At 39.9% G+C, this 21,370-nt stretch overlaps 1 protein-coding gene across 1 annotated transcript in view; it reads left to right on the top strand.

Moving 5' to 3' along the window:
• LOC115811245 (uncharacterized) overlaps positions 1 to 20,674 on the top strand; it is a 39,467-nt gene extending 18,793 nt beyond the window's left edge. The window contains exons 13-22 of the mRNA XM_030773364.1: positions 5,366 to 5,455; positions 7,930 to 8,088; positions 9,304 to 9,462; positions 10,388 to 10,462; positions 11,107 to 11,271; positions 13,571 to 13,672; positions 16,133 to 16,291; positions 16,437 to 16,538; positions 19,855 to 19,918; positions 20,660 to 20,674. Coding sequence (XP_030629224.1) covers positions 5,366 to 5,455; positions 7,930 to 8,088; positions 9,304 to 9,462; positions 10,388 to 10,462; positions 11,107 to 11,271; positions 13,571 to 13,672; positions 16,133 to 16,291; positions 16,437 to 16,538; positions 19,855 to 19,918; positions 20,660 to 20,674 — 1,090 coding nt within the window. The remainder of the gene's footprint in view (positions 1 to 5,365; positions 5,456 to 7,929; positions 8,089 to 9,303; positions 9,463 to 10,387; positions 10,463 to 11,106; positions 11,272 to 13,570; positions 13,673 to 16,132; positions 16,292 to 16,436; positions 16,539 to 19,854; positions 19,919 to 20,659) is intronic.
• Positions 20,675 to 21,370: the final 696 nt, after the last annotated feature.

Here is a 21,370-nt window from a genome sequence, read left to right as displayed (position 1 = left end):
ATGAAACCACATCTGTCTGGTTATTCATTTTGGTACATGTTTTATGATGTGTATTTAACGTTTGTTGTGTAGGCCGAGTTTAATGTCTGGCTGTATTTGAGTATAGCGTGTCTTTTTTTTTTTAGTTTTAATGCTAGAGATGTTTGGAGAGGTTTCTTTCTGGAGGAGGGAATCAGGTTACTGCAGCACTCTCAGATACGTCCAGACTGCACTCTGCCTGTTGAGGGGTTTGTATCTGTAATTGTTTATAATTTTCTGTTTTAGGAATGTCCACTGAATCTATTTTACTTTTATTTCTTTATTTTTTAAATATGGTCTGGTAATCTGCTCCACATGAAATATGAAGCAGATTTATTAAACATACTCAGCTGGTCCCAAAACGAATGAACAATTACACATTATAAGAACCAGTATCAAGTTTCTTGTATTTTATTTGGTAAATGCAATTCAGGAGTCATTATTAAATAGTTAAAAAAAATCTTGTTTGTTGTCCTCAACTATGTGCCACAGCAGAGCACAATAACAATTAAACAGCTTTAAGAAAAAACACCTTTCCCTCACAACATTTGGAAATATCTAACATTAACCTGACATTCAGATGGTGATATTGCTGCTGACTGAGCTGGTTGATTTGTGACAGACTAATGTGAACAGACTTTAGCATCTTTAACTTTGTCCACTTCACCACCATCACACATTACACCTCCCCTCAGTCCTCATTACACATTACACTTCCTCTCAGTCCTCATTACACATTACACCTCCCCTCAGTCCTCATCACACATTACACCTCCCCTCAGTCCTCATCACACATTACACCTCCCCTCAGTCTTCATCACGCATTACACCTCCCCTCAGTCCTCATCACACATTACACCTCCCCTCAGTCCTCATCACACATTACACCTCCCCTCAGTCCTCATCACACATTACACCTCCCCTCAGTCCTCATTATACATTACACCTCCCCTCAGTCCTCATTACACATTACACCTCCCCTCAGTCCTCATCACACATTACACCTCCCCTCAGTCCTCATTACACATTACACCTCCCCTCAGTCCTCATCACACATTACACCTCCCCTCAGTCCTCATTACACATCCCCTCAGTCCTCATTACACATTACACCTCCCCTCAGTCCTCATTACACATTACACCTCCCCTCAGTCCTCATCACACATTACACCTCCCCTCAGTCCTCATCACACATTACACCTCCCCTCAGTCCTCATTATACATTTCACCTTCCCCTCGGTCCTCATCACACATTACACCTCCCTTCAGTCCTCATTACACATTACACCTCCCCTCAGTCCTCATCACACATTACACCTCCCCTCAGTCCTCATTACACATTACACCTCCCCTCAGTCCTCATCACACATTACGCCTCCCCTCAGTCCTCATTACACATTACGCCTCCCCTCAGTCCTCATTACACATTACGCCTCCCCTCAGTCCACATTACACATTACACCTCCCCTCAGTCCTCATCACACATTACACCTCCCCTCAGTCCTCATTACACATTACACCTCCCCTCAGTCCTCATCACACATTACACCTCCCCTCAGTCCTCATTACACATTACACCTCCCCTCAGTCCTCATTATATATTACACCTCCCCTCAGTCCTCATCACACATTACACCTCCCCTCAGTCCTCATCACACATTACACCTCCCCTCAGTCCTCATTACACATTACACCTCCCCTCGGTCCTCATCACACATTACACCTCCCCTCAGTCCTCATCACACATTACACCTCCCCTCAGTCCTCATTACACATTACACCTCCCCTCAGTCCCCACGCTCACCAATCCATCGTAAAATCACACACTGAATCATAACATCTTACCAAAACAGCTGTCACTGAAGTTCATATGAACCATTTAATTGGCTTAGTGAAACACTTAAAGCATTTACTTTCTGTTTACCTGAAAACAGAGATTCCGTTTTGCACAAATAGGAGATTGAATACTGACTGCATGTCAGATCTGTGGTAATCTGAATAGCCGTGTACATCCCTATTCTGTATGGAACTGATCACATCTGAGTGATGTTAAGATTAGCAACCCTAGCTATAGTGACACATACATAGAGATGATGGAAATGATACAGACATTAATAAAGGAGGGCACTCATTTTAGAGAGCATTATTAACAGAGTAATACATGGACAATGGTGAGTACACCAAGAAATTGCTGTAAAAACACAGCAAATTCCAACAGTGATGTACTGTTTTTCCAAAATACCGTGAAATACTGTAAAGTCTGATGCTTTCTTGGAGCCAAAAACAAAACTGACTGCTAACAGCAACAAATTTGATGGTACAATGCAGTATTTTCTTTTTTGTAGTAGTAGAGTAGCGAGTCGCATGCAAAAATAGACTTTCAATATCATTCATCCTCCTCTCTAGAAATCAAAAGGTCTGTAATATCATACTGAGAAATTAACATTACATTTGTGAATGTGGTTACCCAATTTGTGAGATACGGAGCTTAACTTGGCATCCGATTCGCGAGCGGAAAGATATGTTCTGAGCAGAGTAGTGGTGTGCAGTTCGCAATGAATTGTTCTTTTTGAAAGACTCCTTTTAGTGAACTCCCAGTTCACCAGCACAACTGAGCTCTTTTTTCTAATTCAGCTGTTCCCAGTCAACTGCATGCAATTGGTCGGAAACCTTTGGTATCACTACGCAGTGCACACAGCAATGGGCTAATATCAACAAAGAGCAAGAAAATGTGGAGCAATGCGCCCAAAAAAATAGGTCGTAGTAACATCTGCCTCTTAAGAAAACAGACTAATCTTACAGAACAGAACTGACAGGTGTTTACATTACCCCAGTGAATAATTTATTTTTAATCTTTGTATTACCAAAAAAAGGATCTTGAGTTAAACCGCTCTGGCATCTCCACCATTAGCCTGCTGCAGCCCCATAACCAGGAAACTCCAGTTCGAAAACCCAACTTTGACAGCTCGAGTTTGAAATCCTGAGTTCGATGGTTCATGCAGTAGACAAGTCTACCTGAACTCATTGCTCAGCTCGTGTTTAATGGTTCATGCAGCAGAGCAGATGATTCTACAGGAAGACTTAACTCAAGGCCTAATACTGAAGTACAAGGATTAGTAATCGCAAAACAAATGAAATACTATTTTCCAAAAATGGATCAGATCAACATGACCGACAAGGGATGAGACATTTAGGCTATAGCCAGATGTTTAATTCAGCATGTTTGAAACTAATGAATGATATGTACCGAAGTGGATTTGTAGGCCAAATATGTATGTGTGTGTGTGTGTGTGTGTGTGGTGGGGGCGGGGTAGGTAAAAGGATACCCCCAGGACAACGTATATACCAACAACACCACTTTGGGAATTTCACTTGAAGAAATAGTTTTATACCTAACCCCTCAGTAAACAGCAAATATCGCACAAGTCAAGGGCCGACACATGGTTAAGTGTCATAAGAGTAAAGTTTATTTACACTCACTGTAATGGGAGAAAAAGAGCTGCAAGAGAAACTTTATATAAATACAAAATTTAATTTACTGTTTAATAAACCATTAAAATAGATTTAAAACAAGATGTTTCTGTACCTACAGCTGCCACTAGGGTTACTAGGATGCCACAAGAGGGGCACCAAGAAAGGCAGGCCGACTGCTGAGGAGGCTAATGGGGGAGTTACCTAGTTTGAGAGGGTTATACTTTCCACCGCCACATGTGATCATGAACATGCACACACTCACACACAGCAAAAGAGGTGCAAGAAAAGCAGATCAATTAAGCATGCAGTGGCAAGGGTTAATATTAGGGAACCCAACTATGAAATTTCCCCTCAGTACGACCGCCAGACAACAATGAACACTTGTATCGGAAAGAGGGATGAACTGATGCTTAAAGAAAAAAAAAAAAGCCCACACACGCAGCTAGTTTACAACAAAACTCAAGCAATACAGTAAACAGTAAAGCATGCAAAGCAATAAACCAAAACAAGCAAAACAATAAACAGTAAAGCAAGCGAGCTAACAGTAAACCCAAGCATGCAGGACGACTGAAGCCAACCAAATTCTGATTGGGGTACCTGCCTGATTAGGTATAACAATAAATGGAAATGTAATGAAACGTGAACTAGAGGCAAAACAGAAGGCTACAGGCGAACGTAAAGGGAAAAAAATGAATTCAAGGCATGCAGGAGGCTAAGGGCAAAACCGTAAGCTAGCAGCCAAACAATTAGCAGGCAAAGCAAACATTTCAGAGGTGAAACAGAAAGTGAAGGACAAATCAATTAAAAGATAAGAAAACAATTAAGGCAAAGGCTTAAACAAAAAGGAAAAAAAACAGCAGAGGCTATAACCCTAAAAGACAACAGAACACTGATTAGAACTTGTCAGTTCCGATAAACACTGAAATGGTTCAATCCCCTTTATTTGGGTGCTGCAGGGTAGCAAGTGCTACTCCGTCGTGAGCATCCACTCAATAAACTAGGTAGGCTAAAACGAAACAATGATAAGCAATGAGTTGGGGCAACATGAAGTACTCTTAACCTTAAAACATACCTCCTCGAACGGGACTACCAGTGCGGACCACAAAGTGAACAGAGTCACGGATCCTGCAAAACATTAGCGGTCAGCTAAAGTCATAAACCCCATTCAGAAGAAACGATGGCGGCACCCACCTATGTTCAAACTTGCTCGACCAAGACCACGACGTTACTTAGTGGAACTTCTGGCAACGCGCCTTATTTCCTTAAAAAAAAACAAACAAAAAAAACCCACCATCCACATACGACACCGGAGACCCAAGGAACATTCATAAAACCGGATGAGGTGTGGCTATTTATAAAGTGGAGTTAAAATGGATAATTGGGTAGGCGTTCCCTACGTAAAAGACTCTGGACGGATAAAAAAAAGATGCCATTAGAGGGAAACCTTCTCCCTATTATACATGTTATACCTATCCTGCATAAATTTAACAATTGTTTTCACGCAATCATACTAACTTGGATTCATGTCGATAAATCAGAGTGGACAGGAGGTGTGAGTGTGAGCAACCAGTGACACTGTAAAAACACAGCACAATACTGGCAACCACACTGTAAAAACACAGCACAATACTGGCAACCACACTGTAAAAACACAGCACAATACTGGCAACCACAGCTGCCAGTACTTCACTGTAATTTTACAGGACAATTTCTTAGAGTGTATAATATTAATGTCATATTACAAACATTAAAGCATAGAGGATTACAGTAATATAATTGTATATAATACATACAGTAATACTTATCATGAAGTAAGTGATGTTTGTGTACAGCAGAATGGTGATGTGTTCTGTGTCTCTGGTTCTTTATGTAGGTGGACATGCACTAAAACTTCAGACCAGTGCACTCGCAATGAGGACTGCAACCTAAAAGTGAAACTTCAGTTGTGTGGAGAGAGTTTTGAGTAAGAGCGAAGAGACTTAAATTCTTATATGTGTGTATGTTGTGATTTCACTCAGTTTTGTTAATGTGGGATCAGACAACCCGTCTCTTTAATTTTTATGATGTCAGGTCTTCCACATATTCAGTCTTAAATCATTTACCATAAATGATTTACCATCACATACCAACTCTAATTTTATTTGTTACTTTTGAGTACTGCGTGGACATTATTTTGAAGAGGAATGCCAAAGTGTATTCTGATGACATCTTCATTTAAACGTATCTCTTGTTAAACACTCTTCTATTCTTATGAAAACTGGGGAGACTGGATGCACGTTCAGGGCAAGGCTTTATTTCTGTTGTATCAGTTTGGTACATGGGAGCAGAAAGGCAAAGCAAAGGCAGGAAGACTTAAACACAGCTCAGTGCAGTCAGACAATCAAGAGACTTCACAAAGGAAGCAGAAAACCAAAGGGTTAAAGGATTACATATACACAGGAGGACAGTGGGGAAAAAACTCAGAGAACAGACTCAGAGAGCAAACAACATAATTGTTTCTTTTGTTACGATTTTATTCCCGTAATATTATGATTTTTTCCTCATAATATTACGACTTTTTTTGTTGAAATATGACTTTATTCTCATTAAATTATGACTTTATTCTTGTAATATGACTTTTCTTTCAATTACGACATTATTCTCGCAATATTACGACCTTATTCTCAGAATCTCAGATTTTTTTCCTTAATGTGACCCTAATAGTCCGTCATACAAAATAAAGTGGTTAAATTCAACCTTTTCTCTCTTGGTAATTATTAAAAATAGGTCAGTAAAATGATCAATAGTTATCCATATCGACTGAAATGAAACATTTTATCGTGATAAATTTCAGCTATATCGCTCAGCCCTAATAACATACAAGTTTTGAGCCGGGCCGTCGTTGACAGCCATGGTTTGTTTCTTTAGAGAACAATAACTAGCAGCTAACGTTAAGTACTAGGCACGTCCAAATGTTTGACTGGTGCTGTATGCTTTACCAAGTCTTTAAGCATAAAACCATGTAAATAAGTGCTACAATAACTTTGCTAACCTCGCAAGTCACAGGCCAGCTCGACAAATTTATGCCGACGGATCCTGAGTAACACCAGACGAATTAATAAAATTAGACAAACGACTGTTGCACTTATGTATTTGATCCTCCAGCCTTGGTCCACTCATGCCCAGCGGATTAGCTGCTTAACACACAAAATCATTGTGATTGGCTGCTCCACCAGAACGCGCATCGCAATGATTTGTTGTTGCACTTGCTGGTGTTCCTTCGCTGAAAAATCACAAATTTTACATCAGAGGAAGCGAAGGCGAAAGTTAGCGTGAGAAAAGGCGTGTGTGGTGTGAGATCATGAGATCTGTGTCAATTGCATGAGTCTCACGGTCAATGCGTGAGAGTTGGCAGCCCTGGTAGTAGTAGTAGTAGCAATAGTAGTAGTATTAGAAGTGGTAGTGTGGGTGAAATTCTCAGCCTGGGCCAAATGAGTCCCAACGCCACATGATACCTGTTCTGAGACAAAACAATAGGAGTCTAACATTGAGTCAGATGCAGTGTAAGTTTATTGTATAGCTCAAAAGGCATACAACAAACTGAGTCAGGTCCAGGGGAGTGACTGACGCCTTCTCACAAAGCACCGGTTTTTATACACGTTTTCTCAAAAAAAAAAGGATACACATTACTTTGTCTCTTTGTATGTGGGGCGCCTCTGCCAGCCCATCCTCACAGACCCCTCTCATCACTGGTTTATGTTACTTTATTATTGTTTATTTCCTTTACCTTTAGCATACATTGTCACCAATATTTACTGCCCTGCTAAGTGGTGGAGTAAGATATATCACAAACCTGGAATATTTCACCTTCTCCATATATTATGACTGACCTCAACACTCTGGCAGAGGTGCCATCCTTATCTCACATGCAGTCTCCTAAAGGGCCACACAGGCCTCTTCTTTCTGAACAAAGAGAACTTGATGTTTCTTGCAATACAAAGGATTGTATAGTTATAGCTGTTAATATAAACGATTACATTGATTCACCCCTATAATAATGAATACATTATGGTTACATTGTTTGTCACGGTTACTACAGTGGTTATCTTAAAGGAGAGTAATATTTCTCCAACAGTAGTATTAGCAGTAGTATTATTAGCAGTAGTGGTAGTATCAGTAATAGTAGTTTTTTGGGTTTTGTTGTTTGTCGTGGGTTTTGTTGTGATTTATTTGAGTTCCACTTTGTGAATTATGTTATTCATATTTTGAGACTTGTGTCTCGCCCTAGCAAGGTGCTGTCTGTATGCATGTACCTAAAAGCAGGGCTCTCCTACCCTTAAAGGCAGTGACATGTTCAAACCACAGGTCACTTATTGGATAGTTAGGGTCACACTATTTTTTCAGAATTTATTTTTAAATGTTTGTTTCAGTTATCAAATAGTTTCCCCCCCCCCACAGTTCCACAGAGTCTGATGAGCAGTTGGATGGTCTGCTGTCTTTCCTGAGCTCTGTGTCTGGTCTGAAGGAATTGGTTCTGAATGTGAACAGTCTGACTCAGAGCTGGGCTGCCAGGATCCTCTCTCTCATCCAGACCTGCCCCAGTCTACAGGACATCAGGTAAGAGAAACACCTGTTCATACATTTACTTTCATCCTGTTATTACATCTATGTCTTTGTGTGTGTGTGTGTACGAGAGAGAAAGAGAAAGAGAGAGAGAGAGGGGGGGGGCATCAATTACATTACCACCAAAAAAAACATACAATTCCTTTTTGTGTTCATCACCGACAGGTTGACTTTGTGTTCATTATTGGCTGTTTAGCTGACTCTGTGTTCATTACTGAATGTGTTTGGTTGGCTCTGTGTTCATTACTGACTGTGTTTAGGTGACTCTGTGTTCATGACTTACTGTGTTTAGGTGACTCTGTGTTCATGACTGACTGTGTTTAGGTGACTCTGTGTTCATGACTTACTGTGTTTGGTTGACTCTGTGTTCATTACTGACTGTGTTTAGGTGACTCTGTGTTCATGACTTACTGTGTTTGGTTGACTCTGTGTTCATTACTGACTGCGTTTAGTTGACTCTGTGCTCTTATTGACAGTGTTGAGGTGCAGAAGTACAGTAATGAGAGCCTCTACTCATCTCTCAGAGTATCAGTCACACAAAGATACTTTTGGTAAGCAACTCTTTATGAACCACTCTCTTAGTATCATTCTTGGTTATAAATATGTTTATATTTTCAGTCATAACTTTAATATTACTAAGGTGCCCAATCAGTTGCTATTAAAATATAAAACACATGATAATTGCAAAGTGCATAAAAATGCTTGAATGCACTCAGAAACATACTCAGGATGATGTAATGTATACGCGGTGTGATTTCATGAAGTAATTTAGTGCATATGTAAAAGTTACTGTGTGTGTCTGGCTGGGTTTCAGGATGTATGTTAAATGTGACAGAAGGAAATTTGGATCCTCAGAGATCTCCAGACCACAGACTGAACCATTACTCTCAGAAATCAATCTCACCTGTCCTCACTCAGGGACATCCAACGTCAACTGGACAACATTCATCCAGATCATTTATGGAGTAAAAATCTCCAGAGAAAAGTATGATCTCTGACACTCCACTGATTCCTCCACATGTTTTATAAAATGAAGTGCTCACTACAAAGTAAAAACTGTGAACAGAGATTTCACCTTTTAAATATTTAATATGTTCTCTCTCACCAATTCCCTCTCCCACTAAACACACACACACACACACACACAGAAACACACACTGTTTGATACTGTAGGTCTTTGTGTGTTAATCACTGTCTCTACTCCTACAGATATACAGACCTAGATGAGCAGTTTGATGCTCTGCTGTGTTTCCTGAGCTCTGTGTCTGGTCTGGAGAGGGTTCATCTGAATGTGAACAGTCTGACTGAGAGCTGTGCTGTCAGGATCCTCTTCCTCATCCAGACCTGCCCCAGTCTACAGGACATCAGGTAGGAGAAATACTTTCCCATGACAGCAATTCCATACATTCATCTCTGCTCTGCTATAACTGCTGTTTTTGTCTTGTGAGTGTGTGTGTAAGGGAGAAAGACAATCTGTAAGATCACCTCGAGAATGATTTTTTTTGCTCATTATTCACGTCTGACTGTGCTTCAGTTGACTCTGTGTTCATTACTGACTGTGTTTAGTTGACTCTGTGTTCATTACTGATTGTGTTTAGTTGACTCTGTGTTCATTACTGATTGTGTTTAGTTGACTCTGTGTTCATTACTGACTGTGTTTAGTTGACTCTGTGTTCATTACTTACTGTGTTTAGTTGACTCTGTGTTCATTACTGATTGTGTTTAGTTGACTCTGTGTTCATCACTGACTGTGTTTAGTTGACTCTGTGTTCATTACTGATTGTGTTTAGTTGACTCTGTGTTCATTACTGATTGTGTTTAGTTGACTCTGTGTTCATTACTGATTGTGTTTAGTTGACTCTGTGTTCATTACTGACTGTGTTTAGTTGACTCTGTGTTCATTACTTACTGTGTTTAGTTGACTCTGTGTTCATTACTGATTGTGTTTAGTTGACTCTGTGTTCATCACTGACTGTGTTTAGTTGACTCTGTGTTCATTACTGATTGTGTTTAGTTGACTCTGTGTTCATTACTGATTGTGTTTAGTTGACTCTGTGTTCATTACTGACTGTGTTTAGTTGACTCTGTGTTCATTACTTACTGTGTTTAGTTGACTCTGTGTTCATTACTGATTGTGTTTAGTTGACTCTGTGTTCATCACTGACTGTGTTTAGTTGACTCTGTGTTCATTACTGATTGTGTTTAGTTGACTCTGTGTTCATTACTGATTGTGTTTAGTTGACTCTGTGTTCATTACTTACTGCGTTTAGTTGACTCTGTGCTCTGATTGCAGGCTTGAAGTGGGTTCAAACAGTGATGAGGGTCTTTGCTCGTTACTCATAGTGTCGGTCACAAATGGAGACTTCAGGTAACAGACTCTTAAGATCCACTCTCTCAGTGTCATTTAGGGTTAGAAACCTGTTTGTATTTTCAGTCATACCTGTTCAATTGATAACATAACCAATTATTTCTCAATGTAATATAAGACACTTGATAACTGTATAGTGTATATACGGTCTTTCATGCACACAGGAACATGATGTAATGTCTATGCAGTGAAATTTGAAGAAGTAATTCTGTAGATGCGTAAATGTAAACTTGTGTCTTAGACTGGATTTCAGGTTGTCTGTTAAAAATTACAGATGGATGTTTAGATTCTCGGAGAGATCCAGCCCACAGACTGAACCATCACTCTCAGGAATCAGTCTCATCTGTCAGCAGTCAAGGATATCCAACATTAACTGGACAAAATTCAGCCAGATCATTTATGGAGAAAATATCTCCAGAGAAAAGTATGATCTCTGACATTGCAATGTTTGTGGACACCGCACACCCCACCCCCCCAACACACTCACACACACACTTTTTCTAACAATAGCCTAACTGACAGAGTTAGTAAATTAAACTTTGTCCATTACAAATTCTCTCTCCTTTCATACGTCTGTCTATCACCTATTTTTCTGTATTTCTTTCTGAGTGTTTGTTTCAGTGATTAAATAATGTTTCATACAGGTCTCCAGAGCTGGGGTTGCGTGACCAGTTGGATTCTCTGCTGTCTTTCCTGAACTTTGTGCCTGGTCTAAAGAGGGTGGATCTAGATGTGGACAGTCTGACTGAGAGCTGGGCTACCAGGATCCTCTCCCTCATCCAGACCTGCCCCAGTCTACAGGACATCAGGTAAGAGAAACACCTGTCTATGAAACAACATCTGTCTGGTTATTCATTCAGATTGAGTATCCCTTATCCGAAATGCCGAGGACCATTTTGATTTAGGATTTTTTTTTTTATTATTTTGGAATATATATATGTGTGTGTGTGTGTGTGTGTATGTGTATATATAGATAGATAGATAGATATACTGAGATCTGGGTTTCCGTTAGCCAGTAATTAGGCTACTGGTTTTTGCCTGGTAAAACTGACAGAAAAGACAATAAGTTAAAAACATAAGTCCGGTAATAATACTTATACAAAATGAAGGCTGTCTCTATACAGGATATTTGTGTTTTGGCAGCGAAACAGCCTATTAACAGCATTGCAAGCTGCAAAGACACATTGGACATGGTTGATTTCAAGTCAGCAGCAGAGGATTTCCAAATGTTACGGTTTGCAGATGTTTCATACATTTTTAATGGCTAATGTTGAGGTTTTGCTCTGTCGTTAGTGTTTGTTTTGCTTAATTTTTATTAAATTAAATTAATTATCTTATTAAACAGTCAAAGTGATTTGAGGTTGTCGTCGTTTTTTCGTCAATTCAGGTGTATTTGCATTTGTAACACAAATTATTATTGAAACCTGACTGATAAGTTTCAGATTTGTCCAGTAAAATAAATTCTTTCAGCAAGAAAAGACCCTAGCGGAAACCCGGACTGAGATATGTGTTTTTTACTCACTGAGCAAAACACACAGTGTATAATGCACTTATGTCTGGCGTTGATGATGGTTGGTAACAAACTGATGCCAACAGCGCCTCAGAGCCCCACATGGGCAAGTGAGGTCAGGTGTGGAATTTTTCACTTGTGACGTCATGTCTGTGCTCAAAGTTTCGGATTTGGAGCATTTCGGATTAAGGATACTCAACATGTATGAGTGCATGTTTTATGATGTTTGTTTACGGGTTTAATGTCTGGCTGTATTTGAGTACAGTGTGTCTATTTTTGAATTTTAGATTTAATGCTGGTAAAGTTTGTAAAGGTTTCTTTCTGGAGGAGGGAATCAGGTTACTGCAGCACTCTCAGAGACGTCCAGACTGCACTCTGACTGTTGAGGGGTTTGTATCTGTAATTGTTTATAATTCCCTATATTTGAAATGGCCACTGAAACTATTTTATTTTTATTTATTTTATTTTTTAAAGTATCGTCTGGTAATCTGTTCCAGATGAAATATGAAACAGATTTGTTAAACATGCTCAGCTGGTCCCAAAACCATTCAGTAAACAAACTAACAGTCAATATAACAACATTATAACAATCAATATCTAATTTTCTTATACTATTTGGAAAAATCATTAACGCAATTTATTAAATAGTTAAAAAAATCTTGTTTGTTGTCTTCAACTATGTGCCACAGCAGAGCACAATAAGAAACAGCTTAAAAAAACAACAACAGCTTTTCCTTCACAACATTTGGAAATATCTAACATTAACCTGACATTCAGATGCTGATATTGCTGCTGACTGAGCTGGTTGGTTTGTGACAGACTAATGTGAACAGACTTTAGCATCTTTAACTTTGTCCACTTCACCACCATTACACATTACACCTCCCCTCAGTCCTCATTACACATTACACCTCCCCTCAGTCCTCATTACACATTACACCTCCCCTCAGTCCTCATTATACATTACACCTCCCCTCAGTCCTCATTACACATTACACCTCCCCTCAGTCCTCATTACACATTACACCTCCCCTCAGTCCTCATCACACATTACACCTCCCCTCAGTCCTCATCACACATTACACCTCCCCTCAGTCCTCATCACACATTACACCTCCCCTCAGTCCTCATCACACATTACACCTCCCCTCAGTCCTCATCACACATTACACCTCCCCTCAGTCCTCATCACACATTACACCTCCCCTCAGTCCTCATTACACATTACACCTCCCCTCAGTCCACATTACACATTACACCTCCCCTCAGTCCTCATCACACATTACACCTCCCCTCAGTCCTCATTACACATTACACCTCCCCTCAGTCCTCATTACACATTACACCTCCCCTCAGTCCTCATCACACATTACACCTCCCCTCAGTCCTCAAACACACTCACCAATCCATCATAAAATCATCACACACTGAATCATAACATGCCCCAATCGCGAACCGCCAGCAATCTGAGAACACCCAAACAGAAACTAAATGTCCAAGGACAAAATAATATTACACAGTGATATTTATAATGAAGTAAGTGATGTTTGTTTACAGCAGAATGGTGATGTGTTCTGTGTCTCTGGCTCTTTATGTAGGTGGACATGCACTGAAACCTCATACCAGTGCACTAAACTGGGACATCACAGTGACGGCTGCAACCTAAGAGTGAATCTTCAGTTGTGTGGAGAGAATTTTAAGTAAGAGAGAAGAGACTTAAATTCTTATACGTGTGTATGTTGTGATTTCACTCAGTTTTGTTAATGTGGGATCAGACAACCCCTGTCTCTTTTATTTTTATCATGTCAGCTCTTCCACATATTCAGTCTTAAATCATTTACCATAAATGATTTACCATCACATACCAACTTCTCTCTAATTTTATTTGTTACTTTTGTGTAATGCATTGAGGTTATTTTGAACTGTGATGCCAAAGTGTATTTTGTTGATTTCTTCATTTAAACTGATTTCAGAGCTCTTGTTAAACACTCTTCTATTCTTATGACAGCTGGGGAGACTGGATGCACTTTCAGGGCAAGGCTTTATTTCTGTTGTATCAGTTTGGTACATGGGAGCAGAAAGGCAAAGCAAAGGCAGGAAGACTTAAGCACAGCTCAGTGCAGTCAGACAATCAAGAGACTTCACAAAGGAAGCAGAAAACTAAAGGGTTAAAGGATTACATACACACAGGAGGACAGTGGGGAAAAAACTCAGAGAACAGAGCAAACAATGATTAGGCTGTGAGGTGATTATCAGCTGAACTGGCAGACTGGCCCTATGAGAGGGAGGTACAGATGGAGGTGTGATACCTTTAACCACTCTTTCACATTTACCCTCATTTAATATAGAGCCTGACTCAGTGGGGGCCAGGGATGGAGTGGGGTGGGGGGTTAAAAAATAGGGGGAAATTCCCTTAGTGAGGGCAGGAACAGCCTGACATCACTAAAACCAGCCTATAATGACAATATCTGACATTCTTGATGTAAAAAACTTTCTCTCTTTACTTAATGTCCTACAGATTCAGCCAAAGGGCTTTCAGCTTGTTGTAAAAATGTAAGAGAGAGGGTGGGGCTCCTCTCCTGGTTCCTAAAAGATCTGGAGTCACCCAGACAGTGCCGTCATGTATAACATACAGAGTGCAGAAATCACTTCAGAAATGATATGATCATTAGTTTAATGTTGAGTTGTGAACTTCATTACCAAACATAATGTATAGGTGTATAGTGTATAACTGTAAAGAGTCTACTGTAAAAAGGAACATGCTAAGGATAATGTGTATCTGTGTTGTGAGATCTGTTTAAATACTTCTGTAGATGTGTAAATGTAACTGTGTGTTTCTGACTGGATTTCAGGTTGTATTATGGAAGTGCCGGAGGGATTTTAATACGCCCAGCGTACTGTGGTCTCCAGACTAAACCATCACTCTCAAAAATCACTCTGATCTGTCTACACTCAGAGATATCCAACATCAACTGGGCCAGATTCTCCCAGATCATTTACGGAATACTACCTTACAGACAAAAGTATGTTCTCTGACATTTCACTGTTTTCTCCCAAGCACACAACCTCTCCCTGTCTCTCTCGCTCTCGCTCTCTCTCTCGCTCTCTCTTCCTCAATGTTTAACTCTCTGTGGGTGATATTGGTAAGGCTGCAGTGGTTGGTTAGTTGTTCACTGTCTCTCTCTCTCTTTCTTTGTCTCTCTCTCTGTCTTGTTTACTGTTTAGAATTTCAGGGCACCCATCCTGACAGTCAACTCAAACGAGACAATACTGAGCTTGTAAGTTCTTAGGAGTTTGTAGAGTTGATATGAGAGAAACAATATAACAAGTCAAAGGTTTTGAATGAATTCTAATTGTATATTCAGAAACGGTAAGTAACAAGCATGGGAATAACAGATAAAAGAAAAACAGATAAAACTGGATTCTCCGAAACAGAGTAAATGTAACAACTAGGGATGTAATGATATATGTAACTTCACGATTTCGTAATAAAAATGTCTCAGTACTGTCAGACTGTGACGAAATATACCAGGATATTACATTTCGCTACTTTGCTAGTACCTTGTCGAAAAATGTAGTGTACTGAATAAGACACTTCAGCCAGACAAGACTATATATATATATATATATATATATATATATATATATGTATATATACACATATATATACACACACACACTCACTCACACACACACACACACACTCACTCACACACACACACACACTCACTCACACACATATATACATGCATATATGCACACACACACACACACACACACACACACACACACACACACACACACACACACACGTGTATATATGCATGTATATATGTGTGTGAGTGTGTGTGTGTGCATATATGCATGTATATATGTGTGTGTATATATATATAGAAGTGGGCTTGTGACCGGTTTGATTCCCAGGACCAGCAGGAAACGATCCACAGCCGAAGTGCCCTTGGGCAAGGCATTCAACCACCAAGTGCTGCCCACTGCTCATGCGCCTAGTGATTGTATGTGCTCACTACTGGTGTGTAAGGATGGGTTAAATGCAGAGGTCAGATTCACTGCTTGCAGTATGTGTGTGCAATCACAGAGATTTAATCTTAATCTTTAATATGTTTGTTTCAGTTATGAAATAGTTTTTTTTCCCCCCACAGTTCCACAGAGTTTGATGAGCAGTTCCATGATCTGCTGTCTTTCCTGTGCTCTGTGCCTGGTCTGAAGGATGTCCATATGACTGTATGGAGACTGACTGAAAGTTATGCTGCCAGGATCCTCTCCCTCATCCAGACCTGCCCCAGTCTACAGGACATCAGGTAAGAGAAACACCTGTCCATGAAACCACTTCTCTCTGGTTATTTGTGTGAGTCTATTTCTGGTAATCAAACATTTGCAGACTGAGTTTATTATCTGGGTGTACCTGAGTGCTCACTAACAGTGTGTCTGTTTTCTGTATTTTAGTTTTAAAGCTGGTGATGTTGGGAAAGGTTTATTACTGGAGGAGGGAATCAGGTTACTGCAGCACTCTCAGATACGTCCAGACTGCACTCTGACTGTTGAGGGGTTTGTATCTGTACACTTTTATAACTCTTTATATCAGGGTTGACTATCTGAAATTACTTTCCTTTTCCAATATTCTCTCTGTCTGATTTTCTTTTTGTTTTTATCCAGTTTTCCAAACACTTCACATGAAAAACAATACACAAAGGCTGAACATTTACAGTTGGTCCCAAAACTATCCAGTGCACAGATTAAGTATTTCACATTTTAACACTCTATCACAGAATAATATAGATAAAACCAAAGAAATTTGCTCCTTTGGCGAAAAAGTGTTTTTTGATATTATTTTTAGCGTCTAGGAACTTTATTGTTATCTATGACCATTTCCTGTTTCACTGTGGTATAAGCATGAGGTAACACACCGGTAAAATCCTTTTGTCATCCATCAGCATGGGTAAAACCAAAGAGCTCTCAACTTAAATGAGAAAAAAAAAAACTGTTGAGCTGCATAGATTGGGGAGTGGCTTGAGTGCCGGTTCTAGCTTATATGGCATGTCTAATTGTGTGTCTAATTGTATTATCTAATCATAACATTTAAAACTGTATAAATATAAAAATATATATACAAAAATAAGACTCATAAATATCATAACACAGATAAATATCCATTTGTGTTGATTTGGCACTTGGGCATCAATACATTACCCAAGCCCTGACACTGCCAACCAAGAGTCATTAACACATTACCCCCCCCCCCCCCGACACTGTCCACCAAGAGTCATTAACACATTACCCACGCCCTGACACTGTCAACCAAGAGTCATTAACACATTACTCATCCCCCAACACTGTTAACCAAGAGTTATTAACACATTACCCATCCCCCAACACTGTCCACCAAGAGTCATTAACACATTACCCACGCCCTGACACTGTCCACCAAGAGTCATTAACACATTACCCACGCCCTGACACTGTCCACCAAGAGTCATTAACACATTACGCATCCCCCAACACTGTCCACCAAGAGTCATTAACACATTACGCATCCCCCAACACTGTCAACCAAGAGTCATTAACACATTACCCATCCTCCAACACTGTCCACCAAGAGTCATTAACACATTACCCACCCCCAACACTGTCAACCAAGAGTCATTAACACATTACGCATCCCCCAACACTGTCAACGAAGAGTCATTAACACATTACCCATCCCCCAACACTGTCCACCAAGAGTCATTAACACATTACCCATCCCCCAACACTGTCAACGAAGAGTCATTAACACATTACCCATCCCCTGACACTGTAACCAAGAGCCAAGACTAAACCAGTTCACACTGGTGGTGTGCAGACCTGCGACAGCGGAACGAGTTACAGACTTGTAGGGGGGTCTGGGGGCATCCAGCCCCGGGGGGAAGTTTTCTTAATTCTGGCAGCTAAATGCACCATATTCCCGAAGTTTGAGACAGAAACGGAACGCCTAAAGGCAGTGGCGCTACCAGGATATCATAGCGTATTCTACAGTACAGCTTTGCAATTTCTAATTTGATGCAATCAAAACTGTGAAAACACTGTGACACCGGAGTTGGAGAGCTGGAGACTTCAAAGCATCAGCTGGACAGGAACGTATTTTCAGCGTCTAGGGCAGCCTACTTTAGATGGAATTACAAAGAAATTGTGCTTTACAATCAACTAATCTCTGTTGGTCATTCTGATTTCCCAAATCAATAAAATACATTATGCAGCTAGTGTAGACTAAGCTTCGCCCTTCCTCTTAAACATTATCACATTACGTACCTTGCAATCTAGACATAAGATTGGCTGGTGGTACGGAGTGACATCGCAACCGGGAGGCAAACATTAATCCCCAAATAATGGCTATGAGCCCCCTTGTTTACGAGCGAGAGTGTGTTTCTGCTTATCCTTGTCCAGAGTTTATATGGATCAGGTTACAATTTACAATTTGGCATTTAGCAACCGCTTTTATCCAAAGCGATTTACAATAAGTGATCTGCCTTTCTTTAGGGATTAGCTAAAGAAAGGCAGGTGACACCCCCCCCCCAAACATAAATATATCCACCTGCACAAATCAACGAGACAGCATATTAGACGCGAACTGGGTGCATGCCTAAATCCGCCCCTGAGTGGCTCCAAAAAAACAGGTATTCATTTGAAATTACCAGTAAGCTTAATGAGGGCCATAGTAAAAAAGTTTGAAAAGCATGGAACTGTTGAAAATTTGCCAGGGAGGGGACGCATTTGCACCCTGCCCCCATGCACAGTGAGCTAAGAGAGGCAGAGAGGAGGCAAAAGATCATAGCTTCACAACTGCAAAGCGTAGTTGAAGATTGGGGTTTCACCGTTTCAAAATCAACAGTGAGGCGCCACCTCCATTACCAGAAGCTTTTTGGACGAGTTCCACGGAAGAAGCCCTTCCTAAGAACAAGACACTAATCCCAGCATCTGAACTTTGCCAAGCAACGTTGGAGTTACAACTGGAATCGTGTGTTGTGGTCAGATGAGACAAAAACTGAGCCTCACACCATCCTCATGTTTGGTGAAAAAAAGGGGACTGCATACAAAGAACGCCACCTCATCGCCACGGTGAAATATGGTGGTGGTTCACAAGAGAAAGGCAGTAAGAGGGCAGTTCACAAGAGAAAACCCAAGAATCTCAATGAGTTCTGCATGGAATAGTGGTCCAAGATCCTTCCACAAGTGTTCTCCAACCTTATTAAACACTACAGAAAGAGGCTGAGTGCTGTCATTCTCACCAGAGGAAGCTCCACCAAATACTGCAAATTGAAATGGCAATATTTTTGGAACCTTCACAAAAAATTGTGTTACTAAAGAAACACTTTATTTTGTTCCAAAAATGTGTTTGAGAATAAAAGCATGAAGCTTACCCATTTGTTTAAGCCGGATATATCACCATTACATGTGTGGTTCTTTTTCTGTATTAATTTTAGCTCATTGTGAAGGGTGGCAATAACTCTAGAGTTGACTGTATTTGAAAACAGGCAAATACTGATTTCATGTGTGACGAATGTAACAGAAGACCCAAGTGCAGAGCTCTAGTACTTTAATAAGTCAGTTCAACAAATCCAAATCAGAATCCTCAGGAATAGTCAAAAGCACAAGCCAGGGTCAAAAATCCAATGAAGAGCCAACAGGAATCCGTACAAACAATCCAAAATCACAAGACAATGAGCAGGGTCAAAAAGGCAGGCAAAAAGGTCAAACACTGGAACAGAATTTCAGATATAGCAATGGTTCCAAAACGTTCAGCAGAGCAAGCTCAATACCTCACAAAGAGGTGCCTGTAACTGCAGTCCTTAAATCCCCCAGTGGTGATTAGGGGAATGTGCTGCAGGTGTGTTAAAACTCAGGAGACTCAGAACGTGGGCGTGGCTGAACAGAGGATTGGCTGGAAGCAGGTCTGACATCATGTCAGATACGTGGTTATCTGAATACCTGTTTACACCCCTACTCTATATAGAACTGATCCCATCTGACTAATGTTAGTAGGAGGATTAGCCACCCTAGCTATAGAGACATATACATAGTGATAATAGTAATGATACTGACATTAATAAGGAGACATATACATAGAGATAATAGTAATGATACTGACATTAATAAGGAGACATATACATAGAGATAATAGTAATGATACTGACATTAATAAGGAGACATATACATAGAGATAATTGTAATGATACTGACATTAATAAGGCGATATATACATAGAGATAATAGTAATGATACTGACATTAATAAGGCGATATATACATAGAGATAATAGTAATGATACTGACATTAATAAGGAGACATATACATAGAGATAATAGTAATGATACTGACATTAATTAGGAGACATATACACAGAGATAATAGTAATGATACAGACATTAATAAGGAGACATATACATAGAGACAATAGTAATGTTACTGACATTAATAAGGAGGGCATTGTCATTTTACAGAGTGTTATTAACACACTACTATAAACAGGAATTGGTGGGTATAATGTGAATGTAATATTGTAGACATGGAGGATGACAGTAATGTTTGGTTATTATTTTTGTCTCTGTGTTTATGGAGAGCTGTAGATGGATGTGAGGTGTGTGAAGATCAGAGTGATAATGTGTCCTGTGTCTCTATGTTTTTTTATGAAGGTGGAGATGCACTAAACCCAATGACCAATGCACAAAACCGGGACAATGGAGACAAGACTGCAACCGGAGAGTAAAGCTTGTGTTCTGTGGGGACCAGCATCGAGCCCTAGATCTCCACTGAGATCAGGGTCTTCAGCCTCAGGGTCTGATCTAGAAGAGTTTACTTTCAGATGAATACTAAGACCAGTCTATTTGAGATCTGGACCAGAAAAAAATCCTTAAATCCCAGACCAGCAAGAGAGATTGATCCCCTATTCATAAATAACATTCTCTGGTCTAATATGGTGACTAGAGATATAAATATGTATAAACATGATGCTGTAATACTGAATTTGGGCCAGATCTCCCAGTGATCCTCATACAGTAACAGTGTGTGAATACTGAGGGTTTCACTAATAAGACTGCAGTACAAAGCTCTCAGGAGAGTTTCTCTTTGCTCTGGTCATGTAGTTTGTGATCTGTGACTTTAAATGTCTGTTGGATGCGTCCTCTATCTAATGTGTGTCGTTAATCATGTCATGGAGTCTCTGTTCTAAGGTTATTATATCCAGCATGATACATTCTCTATATAATTTTGTTTATACAGTGTACGTATACTCTATGACAGATTTAATTTTTTTTTCTTCTATACTTTTGATAGCCTTATATAAATTTATTGCTGTAGAACTTTAAAATTCTGTTTTATCTGAATGAGTTTATATTGAGAGCTGA

Source organism: Chanos chanos, chromosome 5, assembly GCF_902362185.1.
Source record: "Chanos chanos chromosome 5, fChaCha1.1, whole genome shotgun sequence".
Taxonomy (NCBI): Eukaryota; Metazoa; Chordata; class Actinopteri; order Gonorynchiformes; family Chanidae; genus Chanos; species Chanos chanos.
The sequence above is the reverse complement of the archived record's forward strand: the minus strand, read 5'-3'. Positions and strand labels throughout refer to the sequence as shown.